This window comes from Ochotona curzoniae, unplaced genomic scaffold, assembly GCF_017591425.1.
Source record: "Ochotona curzoniae isolate NIBS_2020 unplaced genomic scaffold, NIBS_Ocur_1.0 contig_2404, whole genome shotgun sequence".
In the NCBI taxonomy this organism is placed as follows: Eukaryota; Metazoa; Chordata; class Mammalia; order Lagomorpha; family Ochotonidae; genus Ochotona; species Ochotona curzoniae.
Genome location: NW_024465451.1, coordinates 12,626,157 through 12,644,152, shown reverse-complemented (window position 1 = coordinate 12,644,152; position 17,996 = coordinate 12,626,157). Strand labels below are relative to the sequence as shown.

The 17,996-nt window shown below is 55.0% G+C and overlaps 1 protein-coding gene across 1 annotated transcript in view; it reads right to left on the bottom strand.

Moving 5' to 3' along the window:
- SZT2 (SZT2 subunit of KICSTOR complex) overlaps window positions 1–17,996 on the bottom strand; it is a 49,906-nt gene that overhangs the window by 19,087 nt on the left and 12,823 nt on the right. Inside the window, exons 5-34 of the mRNA XM_040974335.1 lie at window positions 14,131–14,262; window positions 13,319–13,460; window positions 12,857–12,963; window positions 9,650–9,860; window positions 9,323–9,493; window positions 8,693–8,927; window positions 8,378–8,507; window positions 7,524–7,666; window positions 7,137–7,289; window positions 6,885–6,999; window positions 6,483–6,700; window positions 6,171–6,386; window positions 5,753–5,831; window positions 5,431–5,525; window positions 5,062–5,230; window positions 4,777–4,891; window positions 4,548–4,661; window positions 4,182–4,352; window positions 3,939–4,033; window positions 3,575–3,701; window positions 3,321–3,485; window positions 3,025–3,229; window positions 2,658–2,773; window positions 2,325–2,571; window positions 1,475–1,616; window positions 1,270–1,362; window positions 991–1,072; window positions 621–911; window positions 336–477; window positions 47–154 (exon numbers count right to left, since the gene is read on the bottom strand). Of these exons, the coding sequence (XP_040830269.1) occupies window positions 47–154; window positions 336–477; window positions 621–911; window positions 991–1,072; window positions 1,270–1,362; window positions 1,475–1,616; window positions 2,325–2,571; window positions 2,658–2,773; window positions 3,025–3,229; window positions 3,321–3,485; window positions 3,575–3,701; window positions 3,939–4,033; window positions 4,182–4,352; window positions 4,548–4,661; window positions 4,777–4,891; window positions 5,062–5,230; window positions 5,431–5,525; window positions 5,753–5,831; window positions 6,171–6,386; window positions 6,483–6,700; window positions 6,885–6,999; window positions 7,137–7,289; window positions 7,524–7,666; window positions 8,378–8,507; window positions 8,693–8,927; window positions 9,323–9,493; window positions 9,650–9,860; window positions 12,857–12,963; window positions 13,319–13,460; window positions 14,131–14,262 (4,529 nt within the window). The remainder of the gene's footprint in view (window positions 1–46; window positions 155–335; window positions 478–620; window positions 912–990; window positions 1,073–1,269; window positions 1,363–1,474; window positions 1,617–2,324; window positions 2,572–2,657; window positions 2,774–3,024; window positions 3,230–3,320; window positions 3,486–3,574; window positions 3,702–3,938; window positions 4,034–4,181; window positions 4,353–4,547; window positions 4,662–4,776; window positions 4,892–5,061; window positions 5,231–5,430; window positions 5,526–5,752; window positions 5,832–6,170; window positions 6,387–6,482; window positions 6,701–6,884; window positions 7,000–7,136; window positions 7,290–7,523; window positions 7,667–8,377; window positions 8,508–8,692; window positions 8,928–9,322; window positions 9,494–9,649; window positions 9,861–12,856; window positions 12,964–13,318; window positions 13,461–14,130; window positions 14,263–17,996) is intronic.

Below are 17,996 nucleotides of genomic sequence, written 5' to 3'. Positions count from 1 at the left end.
GAAAATGACAGATGTCAGGGGCTCTGAGAGGGAAAGAAGGACATACCTCTCTTCCTCTGGAGGTGGCAGGGGAGGACCCAGGCCATCATCTGACCTTAGTGAGGATGGCTGCCCAGGGGACCGTGGGAATGAAGCACTGCTCTCAGATGTTGACCTGAATGGGGTGGGGTCACAGCCGAAGGTCAGGAGCTATCATCTTCCCAGGGCCTTACTCCCTGCTTGGACTCAGTAAAGCCTCCTTAGTTTCCAAGTGTCCCAGACTGCTTTCATGGTCCCCTTAATTCGACAAGGCCCCAGATCCTTCCCCGCTCCCTTTCCCAAACATGCTGCCACACCGGTGATGCTGAGGATCTGAGGCTGGGGGCAGCTCCACTTCCAAGGGCAAGGTCAGCACAAAGACATCCAGAGTGACACTGAGGTCCCTCAGGAGAACTCGGCCTCCAATCGGGGGGCCCTCCAGACAGGAAAGCACCTGGCCTGAGACAAGAAGAAAGTGGGGGCTGGTTGGACCCCTAGGCCAAGCAGATTGCAATTCTGAGCGATGTATGAGCCTACTCAGTCAGGCTCTCTCTACTCCTGGACAGGCAAACAGGCCTTCCCTGGGCTTCCTCCACACTCACCCAGGCAGGTGGGCAGGCTGCACACAGGTACTGAGCTGTGCTGCCCACGCAGCCGCACGGAACAGGTGAGGTGCAGGAAGAGGGGAGGCAGGTCATGCACGAGACTGTCAGGGCCAGTGGGCGAGTCGCCCCCCAGGATACTGAAGGAGTCTTCATCAGGGTTCACTGTGTCGGCGTCTGACAGTGAGGCGGAATCCAGCCCAGCAGGCCCCAGCTCTGGCTCCCGACTCTCACGATATTCCACCTCCAGCTCTGGGTCGCTCTCAGTGACCACACAGCAGGCAGACGTGTCTCCTGGTGGTGCAGGTCACGTGGTCAACGACAGAGACTTGAGGCAGCCTCTTCTACCACAGCCCGCTTGCCCACATACCCGCTTCTTCGCCTGCAAGCTCAGCCTCTGAAAACTCCAGGTCACTGACTTTTCGGTCAATGGCATCCCGGGGACCCTCATCCTGGATAAATGAAGAGAAACAGATAGACTCAAGGCATGGTAAAGACACCTCCTGGCCTTGGGGAACCAGGGCCTAAGAGGACCTGGGCGAGAGCCAGTGTTGTGGTGTAATGGGGAGAGAGGGTCTAGGCAGGTTGGGTGGGGCTTCTAGGGCATGAGGATGGGGGCACTGGGGAGGGAAGGAAAAATGCCACTCACTTCTCGCCTGTTGCTCGAAGGACAATAGAAGAAGTAGTGGGGATTGGAAGGCACGGTGCGGAAATGGAGGCGGCTGATCTCCAGGAATTTCTCCTGTCAGGGGTTTAAGAGGAGGCGACCCATTGCCAGCCAGTCATCAGTAGCGTAGCCTCCTCACCCTGCAGCCAGGCCTCCGTCCCTCCTCCACCCTCTCCCAAGTGTCCACCTGGATGAGGCCATGCAGGGCATCGTGTGCCTGTCCTCCAAGATGGCAGATGTCCGTCAGGGAGATCTCTGGGCCAGGGTCTGTGTTGCCAGGGACACGGGCACCCTGAAACTCGGGCTCACTTAGGTCCTCAGTCTCTATGCTGTGGGATCAGGTGGGAGTGGGTGGGGGGAAGGGTTCGGAAGTGTTAAGAGCTGGGGGAGCTTGGGTCCTACCTGGGGAGCAGCACACATCCGTTTCTTCTACAGGAAGGGTACCAAGCACCCCGGGCATCCACTCAGGCCCAAATCCCCACCCCACTTCCTGACAGCCTGACTACTCTGTGAATCACAGAAAGGACAGTTTTCAGTGCTGACTTGGATCACTGGCAGGAAAGTGACACTGTCCACCATAAGTGAAGAAGACAGGCGGAGAAGCAACATCTGGCAATGTTGAGGTGGGGAGGCCATAAATGCAGAGGGATCCAGGTTGGGGTTCTGACTCGCGAATCCCCAGCTTCTTCCTGCTGCTCCTTATCACACCATGTTCTAGGCTGAGCAGTCTGCCTGCTGGCCTTTCTCCATCACTCCTTTCAGCAGCAGTCTCAGGTGCCCTGCAGCCCTGGCAGTGACAGGAACTCACAGTGTGGACCTCTGTGACCCTCAGATCAGCAGGGGAGACCATGACTGTTATAAAAACATGTTTAAGACAAGCTTCCAGCTGACCCAGCTCCTTGCTCCATGCCAGGCAGGGACCCGGCAAGCTGACACTGCTGCTCCCCCATGCACAGCTACTCCCTGGGACTACAAGGCCTTCCTTTACAGGGACTTGGTCTGTGCAACCTTGTTCGCCATGCCAGGACAATCCTCACCTGGACTCAGAGGCCAGCATAGCTCGTTCCCGAGGCTCGGGGCCCTCCTCGATGCTGCTGCTGAAGGGCCCCGGGCTGAGAGGAGCCGGGCTTGGTGGGGCGTGAGGCAGACCCCAAGTGTGGCCACACAGAGCTAGCAGGAAAGGTGTGATGTCCACTTCTTGGAGGAGCTCCTCACAGGCGTCTACTGCTGTCAGCAAATCCTGAGAGGTCACGCTCTGTGCTTGCTGCAGGCTCCGGAACAGTCCTGGTGGAAACAGCAGGAGCTGCGGGGATCGGGCTGCGGAACAGCGCCTCTAGTCCCCAGGCCCGCTCACATGCTCTCCTGCTTACCACGGACGTAGCATCGCTGTGCGTGTTCCTGAAGCAAGGCACAGTGTGTGGCTGCCTCCTTGTTCCTGGGCTCCATCCAGGCAGAGGACAGGGACGGGTGGTCCAGGAACTGAGTTCTGGGAATGGCACAGACGCACAGAGCTCGGATGACTCCCTAGGTGACCACTCAGTCTCACCAGCCACCCTTACTCCAAGCAAGCACCTAGACTCCTGTCAAACAGTGTGGCCAGTCCAGCCGACTGACAGGGGCCACCCAAGGAGCTGGAAGGGCACAGTCACAGAGCTGCGTTTCTGTCCGTCAGCCCACACTCATGAGTGCTTGGGAGCCGGCCAGGGGTGGAAGTGAGTCAACACAGAGGGCGCTTACCGGAAGACGAGATCTCGTGGAGCAGGAGGGGGCTGCAGCCCGACCATTCGCTCCCTTAATGCTTCCAGCGAGCAGTTGTAGATGTAGACAGGACAGCGGGTGCGGGGCCCGTCGGCACCTTCCACCTGGGAAGCCTGATGCCCAGGGCAAGCCTGTGAGTCCTGACGCAAGGATGGGTTTGGTTCTCCTGAATCCTGAGTGCTGTCTGGGAGGGGGAAGGTGCCACACGGTCGGCAGGCCGTTGGGCTCCAGTCCCACTCCAGCTAATGTGACATAAGTGCCAGCCGTCTTACCACCACTGGCGAGGGTTACGCTAAGAATGGGGACCTGGGGCTTTGTAGCTTTGGCTCCACTGCCTCCCAGATCTTTCGGGCTGGAGGCCCCATTCCAGTCCCCAAGCTTAGGTTTCATCTCCTCTTGGGAGGGACCCTCCAGGCCATAGGCAGCCAAATGCTGGACATCTGAAGAGAAGAGAGACAAGAGTTGGAACTGTCCTGTGGGCTGGTGTTGGTATGGGAGAGGCCTGGTAGGGACTGCCAGCAGTCAGTACCTGAGAAGGTGGCTGGGAGAAAGGTCAAAAACACATGCTGGGGGGTCACGAGCCTTGCATAGCAGCGCCACTGGGGAGGCTGCGCAGAGGCGAGAGGCCTAAGGGTATCAGGGGGGACACCCACACTCTGTGAGACAGAAATCAGAAATTAGAGCCATCTCAAAGGTACTGTCCAAGCCCCTCCTCCACCCTGCACTGAGCATCTTTGGTATAGCTTGAGAGACCCAGCACAAAGATAACAGATAGCATTTGTCACCAGCAGGAGACACTCAACAAAGGGTGACAAAAAGCCAGAATGCAGGGCCTGAGTAAGCACTGATGGAAGGAGGTTCAACAAGGGCTCAGTGGACACATTGATGCTGACCAGAGTGGGAGGGGCCGAGTCTCCACAGGCCTGGGTGCTGCCCACAGCTTGGTCCTTTGGAATTCCATGGTCTCCAGCTGGTGGTCCCTCTGCACCTACAATGGGGACAGAGATGGAGGAAGGCAGCAAGACCAGTAGACAGACAGGACTTTGAGCTAAAGGAAAAGCAGGGTGGAGCAGAGCTCCAGGTAAGAGGAAGGCTGGGCCAGTGTCTGGGATTGGGGAAAAACGTGGGCAGCTCACCTGGCCCACGGCTGGTCCGCCGCAGCACCTCATTCAGGAAAGCAGCCTGGTCCAAGAGGCTCAGCGGGATCTCCCGGTCGCTCAGCTCCTGCTCCAGGCAACTGTGCAGCAGGCACAGCACCATGTCGTTGGCAGGACAGGGCCCCTCGGCGAGAGAGACACCCTCTGGCTCTGGCCGACATACACTCTGCTCAGTACCGAGGGCTTTCTGCTGCCAAGCGCCCCCAGACCCACCCTGGCTGGCACAGCCCTCCTACTGCCCTGCTGGCTCCTGCCCCACTGCTCACCCTTCTGCTCTGTCCCCTGACATTCCCAGGCTCACAGTCCTTGGACAGGGGGTGGAGGGCAGGTACCAAGTTCACCCACCTCTGAAAAGCAGCAGGAAGGACATCTGGATCTGCTGGCACTGTGGCAGCAAGCCCATCAGGTCAAAATGAAAAGGAATCTCATGGACGCAGGTGCCTGCTCCCTGAGTCAACACTGCAGGGGAAGGGGAAGGTTTCAGGACACCTAGAGACCCAGCTTATTTTATCTATGGCTGCCTTCTCCCCACCCACTCCCCAGCTCCACCCAGTAGGCTACCTTCCCCACTGACCATCAGAGACCCTTGGCTCTGGGGGCAAAGGAACCCATTTCTTGCTCTGGCACAGCTGGATCAGGTATTCAAAACTCAGCATGGAGCTGATGCAAGCAGCATCCCGCGGGTGGAGCTAGAAGAGGAAGACCAGAGGCTGGGAGGTAAGCCTTCCTAGGAGCCAACAGACAGGGCTCTAGTTCTCCCAGAGGATACTCAGAATGTTCTGGACAGGGGACTAGAGGGCCAGGGAGCCCACCAGATGCACAACTGCAAAGGCGAGGGCGCACCAGGATGGTCACTCACAGCTTGGGGGATCTCAGAGTACATCAGGTCCTGCAGGTGCCTCCAGCTTTCAGGGCCAGGCCCCACGCGCCCATGTTGTGGCTCCACCCACACCTCGGTGACCAGGTTGAGCTCTGAGTCTCCCTCCAGGGCTTCCACCTCCACATCATTGTCATCATCTGTGGAGAAGCTAAAGGATGGGGAGGGGTGCACCTCTGAACCTGGGGAAGCGCAGAGTCCAGGCCCAGGCTCAGAGCAGCCGTGTGGAGGATGGGAGGGGGTGGGCACTGACCCAGCATGCACAGGTGCCTTGGCGGGCTGGGGCACACCTTTAGCAGGTGGTGGGGAGGAGAGGGAGCTGCCGAGCTGGCTCTCAGAGGCTGGGCTCACCTGTCCTTGGTGGATGTGGAATGTGGCGGAAAGAGGACATACTGGACCACGCACGTGTGCTTCTCCTTAGCCGCAGCCTGTCCGGGGGGTTCGTTCTGTGGGTGGAGGCAAAGCGTGGGTAGGAACCAGCCAGTGGTGTGGAGATCTGGCCCGGGCCAGCTCAGGCCCTCAGGACTCCAGTGCCTTTTTCACAGCGTGAGCAATGCTGCAAGCACTCTGGCCATGTGGTCCCTGATAGCTCTGCCAGAGCTTGCCACCCAGTTCCTGGGCCTGTGTCCCCGGGGTTTTAAAGGATCTCGGAAGGGTCCCATGAGGCACACACCTGAATTGGAAGCTCTAGCACCATGTTGATAATTCCTTCCCCGCTGCAGGCAAAATGGAATCCTTCAGAGAGGCGGACTCTGAGGTCCAGTTGAGGCGGGGCGCAGCCAGGACAAGGTAAGAGAAGAGGTCACATTTAGCACAGCCCCCCCACTCCCTGCACACCCATTCTCTGGCAGCTATGCCTGCCAGGGAACTCACTCTAACCCGTGCTTCCTCAGGGCCTAACAGCGCACTGAGGCCCAGAGGCCAAAACAAACAGGAGATGGCAGAGGGTGAGGGCAGTAGCACGAGCTGTTCCGTACGGGACACTGGGGTGTACAGAGGGAAACTTCTGGTTTTGGCTTCCCACCAGGGTCCAAACCCAGTCCACACTTGCTCTCCCCTGCCTGGTGCCTCAGCAGCCCTGGGTAACGTACTCAGTGAGGATGGACAGGAGCTGGGCGATAGCGCTGAGTGGCAGGGCAGGGGCCAGACCCGATGGAACACTCCAGAGCCAGCGCTGATGGTAGAGGTAACGGGACAGTGATGCCAGACTAGAGGAGGCTGAGCGGCCTGACACCAGGGGCAATGGCCCTGGTGGCTCCAGTGTCAGCAAGAAGGGCGCCCGGTAGTCCAGGGGTAGCTTCTCATACCTGAGGAAGAGGAGTGACTCCACAGGTGATCACTTGGGCCTAACTAAGCCACCAACTCCCATGTGTTTCTGGGCCCTCCCTACCCTCTACACCCACCTGATGAGAAGTTTGTCCAGAGGCTTATGCAGGACCACAAGACAGGGCCGGTCGGACAGGGCCTGCTGTGGCCCCAGCATGGGCGGCGACTTGGAGGGCGAGCTGCCCCCACTGATGCCCCCTAGCCCTTTCCGTTTCACCTTTGGTGTCGGCTCCTTGCTTTGCACCCGGTGGGGGAAACGTAAGCGTAGGATCTCTTCCCGTAAGCCTGACACAATCTGGGGGAAAATGCAGTCAGATCTTCCAACTAGGGGAAGGGTCCTTCTGCTCCGAGTTTTGCTTGCTCTGGTTAGGGGGCTGGAGGGTAGGCAGGGCCTTGCCACTGTGGGCCTGTGGGGTTTGGGAAGAGGGAGCTAGCCTGCATCCCAGGGGTGTCTGGGAGTCAGTCTGGGCCCAGCTCACCTTATGCCGGGCCTGTGCTGGCGTGCCAATGGGAAAACCCAGGCGAAGAACCATGCAGGGGGCCTTGGAAATGATGCGGACCATGTAGAAGGAGGATGGGGGCTGGTCTGGGGCACTGGGGAGAAATGGGGGGAGAGTGAGCAGTCCTAGGTTGGGAGCAAGAGGAGGAGGAAGTAGCAGCAAGGGCTAGGACTGGAGGGAGAGACATGGGATGAGGCAGAGTGGGGAGTGAGGGAATATCACTTTGCCCACCTGGAGAGCAGCTTGACGTACGAGTAGCCCTCAACCAGCACAAAGCTGCTCCAATCTCGGAGCAGAGAGGTGAGCGAGGAGTGGGAGATCCTGCACTGGATGGTGCTGTAGCGTCCATTGCTGCCCGGCGTGTGCAAGTGCTTGGGGATGGGTCTAGGTGGAGGGTGGGCACTGAAGTTAACCCCCCCAGCCCCAAACTTGGGGCTAAAGAAGAGACCACTGCCTCTCTTCCGGGCTCTGCTTGTGGTTAAGGTGGCTGAGGAGCACGAGGACTAGGAGAGGAACTTGGTCTTTCCTTGGTCATCTGCTGCCCTCCTGCCCATTACCCCCCAACCTGGCCCTGATCCTCTCCTCCACTGTGGCTGCAGCCCTATGGGGGGTACCTACGTGTCATGCTCTAGGATTAGCACCAGGCGATGCATGTGTAGCCAGCGCTGCCATGAGTTGGCATCCATGGACAGCACTGGCTTCCAGTAGGCTGCAAACTGGGCATGGGATGAGTCGGAACCACTGTGCTGTAGGGAGAGCACCTGGGGGACAGAGGGACAGTGCTTTAGGAGTGCTCAGGGAGAACCAGGGTGCAGTCTCAGACAGCCAGCAGAGCCTGGGCAGGCTTGGCTCAGGCAGTCAGAGTCGGCGGTGGGTTAGGCTTAAAGGCTACACAGCCCAGGCTGGGAAGACCCAACCCGTGTCCAGTCTGAACGCCAGATCAGGATGACTGAAAACTCAGTTCAGCAGGAAAAGAATCTGCCCAGTTTATGCCAGTGGCTTCAGAGGTGGCCACTGCCTGATGGCAGGAGCTCAGGATACATCTGGTTCATGCTAGCTGCAACTGCCTACTAACCATGGCAAGGCTGACAGCCATGGATAGGGTGTGAAGGAGCACAATGCAGAGTGGCCAAGCTGGAGTAGCCACAGGGGCAGGTGGTAAGAGGAGACCAGAGTGTGCTTCCCAGAGATGGGGGGACTCATGGTTTGCTGGGACACAGCCACCCCAGCCATGCTGCCAGACGGCACCTCCGTCCCTGTGGTCTGCCGAGTCAGCCTCTTTACATATCCCTCTCCTTGGGGCCTCAGCAGGAGACAGAAAGGCTTCTCCCGCAGCTCAAGTTTAAGCTTCTGGTCTGGGTGCCTCACACTCAAGATTAGAAGGGAACAAAAGATGGCTCTGGGCTCCAGGCTGTGCCAATCCAACCCCAGGCAGGCACGGAGTGTGACACCTGGACAGGAAAGCCACTCACCGGGGTGGTGGAGCCAGGAGGGATGTAGAAGAGTGGTACTCCACTCTTGGTGCTGTCGGGAAGCGTGAAGTGCTCTGGCACGGAGGAGAAGGACTGCAGGTGGGCTAGCATCTGGTCCGTCTGGTTAATGCTACAGAACGAGGGTGAGGCCTGAGTCACATCTGCCAGGGCTAGGTGCAGAAGATAGGCAATGCAGGGCGACAAGGGGCCCTGGACATGGCCCACTGCTCTGGGTGTCTCCCCAGTGCTGTTGGTACTCAAGTTCATCCTGCCATACGGCAGGTGAGCATCACTCCCGGCGGGGACCTCACGTGCCTTTGCAGGGTGTTCCAGAAACGGCGAATCACATGGGTCCGATAGAGTGAGCGAATGGGCTGCCTCAGTGCACAGGAAACGTCATGCAGAATGTCATAGCCACCTTCCATGGTCACTTCCACCCGTGTTCCTCGAGGACCCTCGGGCTCCAGGGGCCAGGGTGCCATGGCCACATACTCGATGCGCATGTTGTGTTTCCACAGCAGCACCAGCTTCACCTCCAGCTGGGAGCCCCCTGTAGGGAAGAAGCCGTAGGACTCCAGGCCTGGGTCTGAGTCCTATGTGAGACCACGTCCCCACATGCCTTGGGGAACTGAAGCCTGGCCAGAGACTCCAAGCACAAGGCAACAGGGGTCAGGCCCAGAGCCTGGCAAGTTTGCAGCTGTAATTTGCAAACAAAGCCAAGTTCAGGACACCATGCTACCCTCAGCTGATTTACTTTGGGCCTGGAGAACAAAGCCCTGAAGGCAGTTCAAAACCCATGTGTCTCCAACAGCAGGCAGGCCTTTCACTGTAATATCCTTCCATGTGTGACACATACATGCCCCAGCCCCGCTCTGTTTCAGCAGGTCCTCTCACACACAAATTCTCTGACATGTGTGGGATTGCTGTGGGGTGAGGCACCCTCACCTTTGGCCAGTGTCACCTCTCGGACGCTGTAGCCCTCTCGGAGCCGTACGGACACAGTGCTGACCAGGTCAGCGGGCACCTCCTTCTCAGTGTGCTTCTTCCGGCGCAGGGCTAATGCAGGATTGCTGCTTGCAGAGACCAGGTGCTCATTAAACAGGCGGTGCTGAGAGCCTGGAGAGCAGGCAGGATGGGGAAAAGGCCTCGCTGAAACCACCAAGAGATGGGTCAGAGGACAGAGCCTGTCCCCAATGCACTCCCAGGCCCACAAGGACCCAAACTTGGCACGTGTACTATTTCTCCTGCCCCTTGTGTGTCCCAGCCTCTCACCGCAGTAATATTCAGGGTTCAGTGCTTCTCCACTGCGCAGGAAGGAATAGAGGAGGAATGCCCGGTGGTACACGGTCAGACCCAGGCTGCCTGGCTCAGGCTCGGGGCACGTAGACAGGTAGGAGCCAAACGTTGCCATGGCGATGAACTTCATCAGTTCTACGTTGGGCACGTGGCCGAAACTACAGTCATAAGAATAAACTCCGCCAACCTGGAGAAGGTGAGAAAGTGGCTCCAGCAGGGGCATGGGAGATCAAAGAACAGCAGGGAAGGAAGATACTGGGCTGGATGCGGCTCCCATTGGCCATTCAGAGTGGGTAGCAGACAGACCCCAGGTCTGCACCATGCCATTAGGCACCATCCTCTGCCCAACCTCAGCATCAAATGCCTCGTCCCACTTCACTAGAGATCATGGCAGTTGGCTTCATCCTTGGGAATGCTGTCATTCCCAGAGAGTTCAGTGTGGCTCCAGAAAGAGCATTTCTCAAACTTCAGGAGTGTACAGGCTGTGGCCTTGGATTCTGCATTTTAAACAAGCTTTTGGGGATGTCAAGGCCCAGGGCTACAGACCAGAAGTTAGCAAATGACAAATAACCTGTGGACCAAATCTGGCCCATCCCGTGCTTTCACAAATAAAGTTTTACTGGAACACAGTCAAATGTGCTTGACAGTGTTTGACTGTGGCTGCTTTCATGATGCCTGTGGTTTCCTTCATGCTGAGCTGAGCAGGACAGCACAGTGATGGCCCTCACGTTCCCACAGGCACTAGCTGGTCTTTGTAAACCTGCTTTGGCCAATTCCTTCTACTCTCTGGTCTCCCAGTTCCCCATCTCATCTCCGTTTTATCTGTCTGCATGCTGCCTACACGCGGAGGCCCTTGGCTTCACCTGGAACACTCATTTCTGCAATTTCCCACATGGCATCATCACACCGCTGTCACATTCCACACTGCTGGGCATCTCCCACAGTGGTGTCCCGTTCCTTTCTTCCCATCCTGCTGTTCTTTGACCTCATGGGGAATGCCAGCCTGGACAGCTGTGCAGGCTGCCACTGCATCCAAACATAACCCTCCCGTGAGTGAGTCCTTCAGGACTGGCCCTATCTTAAGCTCTGGCCTTCGGTCCTTGCAGCACACTGTTTCCTCCGAGAAAAACCAGAGGCCCTTGGCAAACACCTAGTTACACCTTCACTTCTACCTTCCACTCTCATAGGGAGGACACTGCCTGCTCCCAGAGGCCCCTCCTCCACCTGTTTCTGGAACTCTCCTGTCAACTTAGGGACCTTCCTCTACCAGGTTCCCCTTTCCTCCACATATTGTCAAACTGTTCATCTCCAGCTTAAAACAAAACGAAACAGAACAAACATCCCTCCTGTTGCCCTGGACTCCCCTCTGACTACCATTCTCTTCCCGCTTGATTTCAACAACCAACACTTTCCTTGTATCAACACTTTTCCCCTCTTCCTTTCCTCCCATCCACTCTGCACTCCAGTGCAATCATTTCCCTCCCCACCTCTTCAGAGTCCTTGACCCCTGAGTCAATGAGTCCAGAGGGCACTTGTCATTCCTCACCTCACTTGATCTCCTTTATGAATTTCTCAAGGTTAATTACTCTTCTCTTTTAAAAATGCTGACTTCTCCGACAACATAATCTATACCTCACCCCTCTTTTAAGAGAGGTATGTATTTATTTGAAAGGCAGAGTGACAGGGAAAGAGGGAAGAGACAGAGGTCTTCCAGCCACTGGTTCATTTCCCAAATGGCCCCAGTGGCTGAACCCAGAAGACTGAGAGTCCTGTGAGAGTGGTAGTTGGGCTGCCTGCTGCTGCCTTCCCAGGCACAACAGCAGGAAACTGGACTGGAAATGGAGCAGCTAGAACTTGAAATGGCATTCTGATATGGGATGCCAAGAACCCAAGTGGTGACTCAACCTACTGCATCACATTGCCAACCCCAATCTCCCGACTCTTGTCCATTTCTCTTTATTCCATGCTGAGCCCTCTTCGTAAAACACTGGCATTTCCCAAAGTTCTTCTGGGACACCCTCTCTAAAGTTCTCTCCTGCAGCCTGGCATGTCCTCAGCCTCTTTCTACTAGGGATGTCTCCTGGCTATGCAGCTGTTGACTGCTGTGAATAGCTGCATCCTTTTAAGAAGTAACTATGTACTACGCTAAGTACCTTCAATGTATTCGCTCACCCAGGGAGGTGGGAAGTATCACAAGCACCATTTACAAAGGAATCCAACCTGGGGATGATATGTACCCAGTGTCACAGAACTAACTGTGCGTTTGTGTGTGTGAGTGAGTATGCATGTGCAGGTTTCAGACAGGCCAGGCTTTGATCCACTGGTGATATTCTTAACTGCTATACTAGGCTCAACTGCAGGGCCCTCAGATGCAGCTTACACAAATCCGGATTCATTACACTATCCTCACCCCAGCTGCCTCTCTTCCTGTTGGCTCTGCCCACTGCTGAGTCATCACTATAGTCAGAACCCTGGAGACATCCTTAACCCTCCTTCTCCTCCAGCCACCCTCTCTATCCTGCTAAACATCAGCTGCAGCCATGTTGACTCCACTTCTGGGCTTTCTCAATATTTTGACCAGATGGCAAGCCTGGAACCTGTCACATGACCCACCCCAGTACTGCACTTCACCCTGCAGGAGTGACCTTGTAAGATATCAACCCATTCACGGACATTCCTTTCAGGTACAAGTACCTGCATCACCCATGGGATGGTGCTCTCGCTCCTTCACACGGTAGACCTGGCTGGCTCTTCATGCTCCTGACTGTGCCTACCCCTCCAGCCTTGTTTCCACAGCTCTCTGCCTCCTACCTCACAGTCCATTAATCCAAATTAGCTACTGTTTCTGGAATATATAGCTTCCCCAACTGAGGTTACATTAAGCTGAGTTTTCTGACCTTTGCAAGTAAAACCCTAATGGGGGCAGATGGGATTGGGACTTACTTGGATTCTAAATTCTGCATCCTTTTTTACTGCCACATGCTGCCTCCCAATATCTAAAGAAAGAGGACAGAAACTAGTTCCTCTGCCATCACTACCACCTATCCTGCCCTAGACATGACACGCAGGGCAACTACGTCATTGGCCTCCCCCAGAAAATCATGGCCTGTGACGCAGTAACTGGCTGTGCCTGATTCCGTGAGATACCTCACTTCGCTCCTCGCCTCTTTAGGAAGTCCTCACCTGCACAAAGGAGCAAGCCACAGTGCCACTGCGCAGCTGGTTCAGCAGCGTCTCACAGACGGCGACATCCGGGACACTGGTCACCCCGTCCGTGATGACAATGATACCTGGCACAGGACACCAGACTCTCAGATTCAGAGATCCTGGGTGGACCACAGTCCTAGGAGAGAGCCTCCTGCCAGCACCCCAAGGACCTCAGTGTCTGTCCCTGTAAGGTGAAGTCTATAGACCCCAAGCACCTTCCCTTCTCTGGGAAGGCTGAGTATTGTACTCAGTGCTCTACTACCTCCTACCAGGTCCCAGGGGCTGTCAAGGTGGTGAGGTGGGGATGCTCAAGTGCTAATGCACACTGACATTCTGCAAAGAAACAGATCCTTGTCCCTGGGGTCCCTCCCTCTGCTGAGCCCTCCACCCTGCCAGAGACCCCACTTCCTCAATCCCAAGAGCGTTCCTTCTACTGACCTGCACTGGAGTTTGAGGGCAGCAGCTGCAGTGCCAAAATGCCCTGACGAATCATACTGACCAGGCCAAGATCAGCGGTCACCATGGAGACTCCCACCTTCCGACCCAGGGGTTCCCCCGAGTCTGGGGATCGGTCTTCCGCCTGGCCCCCAAGTTCCAGAAAAAAAAAAAAAAAAGAATGAGACCGAGGGTGTTGCTGCTCCCCAGCCCCCAATAGCAAAGCTGGGAGTTTAGGACCCAGTCCCTGCAGGCTGGATAGCAACCAGGCAGCTGAGTCCTGACTACATTCCCTCCTGTGCAGGTACACAGATGCTGAAGCTGACAGGGAGCCTGGTGCCAGGGGCAGGGCTTCCCAGTTTTTGCCAATCCCTTTCTATTTCCTACCATTGTTCTGAAATTCTCTGAACATCAGACAAAGCAGCATTATGGCTCTCCAGCACACAGAGCTGGCACGCATTTGGCTACTTCCAGGATCTTTATAACAATGAAACATGGAAATCTAGCAAAGCCAAGTGGCTTTACCCGTGACTGTACGGAAAACTACCCAAAGTTCAAGGCCAGCCAAGACCACCTTCTCAGATCCACCAGGGGAAGATGAGCTCAGACTGGGCATGCACATTTTTCTCTTGACCAATCAGGGCACAGAGATGGAACCAGAGTGCCCCTTTTGGGCAGGGAGCCTGCTGGGCCTGAGTTCACTGTGCTCCTGGCTCGTGGCCCCTTTCTGCCCTCTCCCACATGCCCATCTGGCTGCTGCTTCTCTACTCTCCGTCCTTAGCTTCACAAGGCCCCTGATTTTGGCTCCCACGTACCTGGCTCTGGGGGTCATACTGCTGCTGTAGCATGGTGGCCACCTTATCCTCGAAGAGGCACAGCTGCTCATACACCTGCTGCAGGAACACCTCCCGCTGGGAAGGGTCCAACAGGCAGCCCTGCACCAGCACCTGTGAGACATGGGAAAGGAAAGGAGTGGGATGGGATGGTCAGGGCAGGCTGGCCCTCTGACATCTGTGCTGATTCTCCACAGCTCCTCTAGGCTGCTCCTGACCCACGGCCCCTCAGCAGACAGACCATCTTCACCCAGGCACACTGCACTGACACACTCAGGGGTCTCAGTCCTGTATCATCTTGATCTTGGGTCCTGATTTACTTAGGCTTACAGGGCTCCACATTGGGCTTCCTCAAAACCCCACATAGGAGCCCCATAAGATCTTCAGCCCCTCCCATCTTGGGTTATAGGATGTTGTCAGTAGATTGTCCCACCTCTGTCAGGCAAAGCCTATTTTGCTTTAACTCATTCTTCTTTTTTCTTTTCCTAAGATTTTATTTATGTATTTATTTGAAAGGCAGAATTAGAGCAAGATCTCCCATTCAGTGGTTCACTCCCCAAAATAACTGCAAAGGCCAGGGCTTGGGCGGGTCAGTTTGCAAAGCTGATAAAGCCAGGGGTTTTATCAAAGCCTCCTGTGAGGGTGCAGGGAACCAAGCACTTGTGCCAACTTCTGTTGCTTCTCCAGGCACTGTAGGAGGGAGCTGGACATGGAAGCACAGCAGCCAGGACTCAAACAGATGCCTATCTGGGATGCTGGCACTGCAGCTACAGCTTAACACGCCTTGCCACATCATCATGCTTTTCCATGCACTTGAGTTTAAAGTACATAGAGGCCAGTTCCTGAGAGTAGAAAATTTTCTCATTTTAAGACTCATAATCCTCTCATTCTTCCCATGGACACATCTTCCTGCCCTTACTTAGCAACCCAGGAAAAGGCTCACATGGGGAGTACATTGTTCAACAGTGTATAAGCCTGCCTGTAATGCCAGCATGCCATATGGGCACCAGTCTGAATCCTGGTTCTTCACCTCTGACCCAGCTACATGTTAATTGCCTGGAAAAAGCAGCAAAAGATGGTTCCAAGCGTTTGGGCACCTGCCACCCACTGGAGTGTGAGCCAGTGGGTAGAACATCTCTTTCCCTCTCTTTTTTCATAACACTTTTAAATAATTTTTTTAAAGGGAAGATGAATGCCCATAGTATACACTCAGAAAGCAGGACAGAAAACCAGTAAGGAATGGATCTGAAAGCTTACCCACTCACTCTGGATGAAGGAATGATGGTAAGGAACTAAGGGCAAATTCCATGAAGTGTTAAATGAGTGAGTGAGTTTTGTCTTTTTCCTTTTCAAGGTTTATTTACTCATTTGAAAGACAGGTATATAGAAAGAAGGAGAGAGCGAGCGAGTCATCTGTTGGTTTACTCCCCAGATGGCTGCAGTGGCCAGGGCTGGGTTAAACCAAAGCCAGGAGTGTGCTACTCCATTTCAGTCTCCTATCTCCTCTAGGAGCAGTAGCGACCCAAGCACTTGGACCATCCATCACTGCTTTCCCAGGTGCAACAGCAGGATACTGCACTGGAACTAAAACCCATATGTATGCCAGCAATGCAGGTGTAGCTTAGCCTGCGGCACTGCAACGTCAGCTCTTTAGTTGTCTTGTTCAAATCTTTCAATGGATGGGTATTAAAAATGTGACACAGAATTACTTAAAAGGGCAGAACACACCTTGAGCGAGCTAAAGAGGAAAACAAGGAGGCTGGCTGGGGGCTGACCCACACAACCGCTGTCCTTGTTCAGACCTCCTCTGGCCCAGGCTGCAACAGTCCAGGCTTCGCTCCCTGTCTTCCCCATGTACAGATCGGAACCTGTGTCTGTCCACTTGCATTCTGCGTGGTTCCTCACTGTGGCTCACTGCATGCTTGCTGTGTAGTTGGCTTGGTCTGAAGTCCTGGCTGCTCCCCTTCTGATCCAGCCTCCTCTTCATGTGCTAGTTCCCAGTGTCTGGGCCACCACATCCATGTGGGAGACCTGGAGGAAGGTCCTGTTCAACAGGTACTTGTTACTACCTTCACGATAAAGAAAAGGCACAGCAAAGAGACTTTAAGTAATTTGCAACAAGTGCAGAGCTCCTGTGACAGAGAACACAGGCTCGCAGCTCGGTGCCTCCACAGCCCTGCACCTTGACTTGCCGGTCTGTCTGCAAAGCCCAATGCCCCCTTTCTGGTTAGCCTTAGCTCCTTCTTAAAGGTTTGGTTCAAATGCCAATTCACCCATCAGGCTTCCTGGTCGTGGCCACAGGCCGGCTAGCTGCACCAGCGTGGTGTTCCTGAGTCACGACTTATCAGCTGCCCTAGCACATTCGGCTGAAGTGACATTCTTCAGTATCTGTCTCCCCCCACCAAACTCTCATCGGGACAAGCACGCTGCCTGCTTCCTCTGATGGTTCCTCCTGGGTCTGGCTTAGCTCAGGCCTCAGTATTGGCCCAACTGAATCCGGCCTGGAATGATTAACATCTGCATGGCTGTTGGTGTCTACCAAGCCTGGCCTGTCTAGGGAGGTAGCCAAGAACCACCAAGCCCCCTCAGCAGTATTTAAAGCTGACTTTAGAAAGCTGGCACTGTGGCGTAGTAGGCTTAGCTTCCCCTCATGGCACTGGCATCCCATATGGACACTTGTTCGAATCCCACCTCCCCGCTTGAGGCCTGGGAAATCACTAGAAGATGACCCAAAGCCTTGGGACCATGCACCCCGTGGGAGACCTGGAAGAAGCTCCTGGCTCCTGGCTTTGGATCAGCTCAGCAGCAGGCATTTGGGGAGTGAACCAGTGGATAGAAGATCTTTCCCTCTGTCTTACCTTCTTTCTGTATATCTACCTTTCAAACAAAATTTAAAAATAAAATAAAATAATAAACCTTAAAAACAACAACAACAAAAGCCCACTTTACAGTTAGGCAGAGGGCTGGCGGGCCCTGCCCTGGAACCCAGGCAGGAACTGGTCGTGTGACTGTGCGTCTCAGCTCCTAAGAGGTTGTTGCTGGCATTCCTGACTCTCGAAGCCAGTCTGACAGCTAAGGTGACAGAGCAGCCATCGGGGACAGTTTCAGGCATGCTCCTATCAATGAGTGGAGGGTAGTTAAAAGGAGATGAGGTGGAAACTGGGCCAAGGCTTATCTCAGCCAAAGAGAGATACTCCAGTAACAGACTTGGCCGTTCTCCAAAAGGAGTGTCTAGTGATAGATAGCCTGCCAGGGAGTTGGGTAAGCCCTCTCATTATCTGTGTGGTCAGCAAGCCCGACAGCTCAAGGGGCCTCAGAGATGATCCTGCTCTGTTTCTTAACTTCTTCATGCTTCTACATCTTTGTTGTATTTTAGGATCACAAAAGTATTCCAAAAGGCTACTTGTTGGGAGGCACCGCCATGAGTCAGCACCCTAGCACAGCATCTGACAGAACTGGGAGGTGAGGGGAAACAAAGAAAGCAGATGTCCAATGGTCCAAACCAGAGACTGACACAAGTCAGAAAAGCATCTGTTCAACCAACACTGAATGGGCCTAGCGCAGCAATCCTAGTGGCTCAAGTCCTCGCCTTACATGCGCTGGGATCTAATATGGGTGCTGATTCGTATCCTGACCGTTGCACTTCCCTTCCAGCTTTCTGTATGTGGTCTGGGAACTCAATAGAAGATGGCCCAAAGCCTGGGGACCCTGTACCTACGTAGGAGACCTAGAAGAAGTTCCTGGCTCCTGATTGGTTCAATTCCAGCCATTGCGGCCACTTGGGGAGTGAACCAGCAGATGGACGAGCTTTCCTCTCTGTCTCTCTTTCTCCATAAAACTGACCTTCC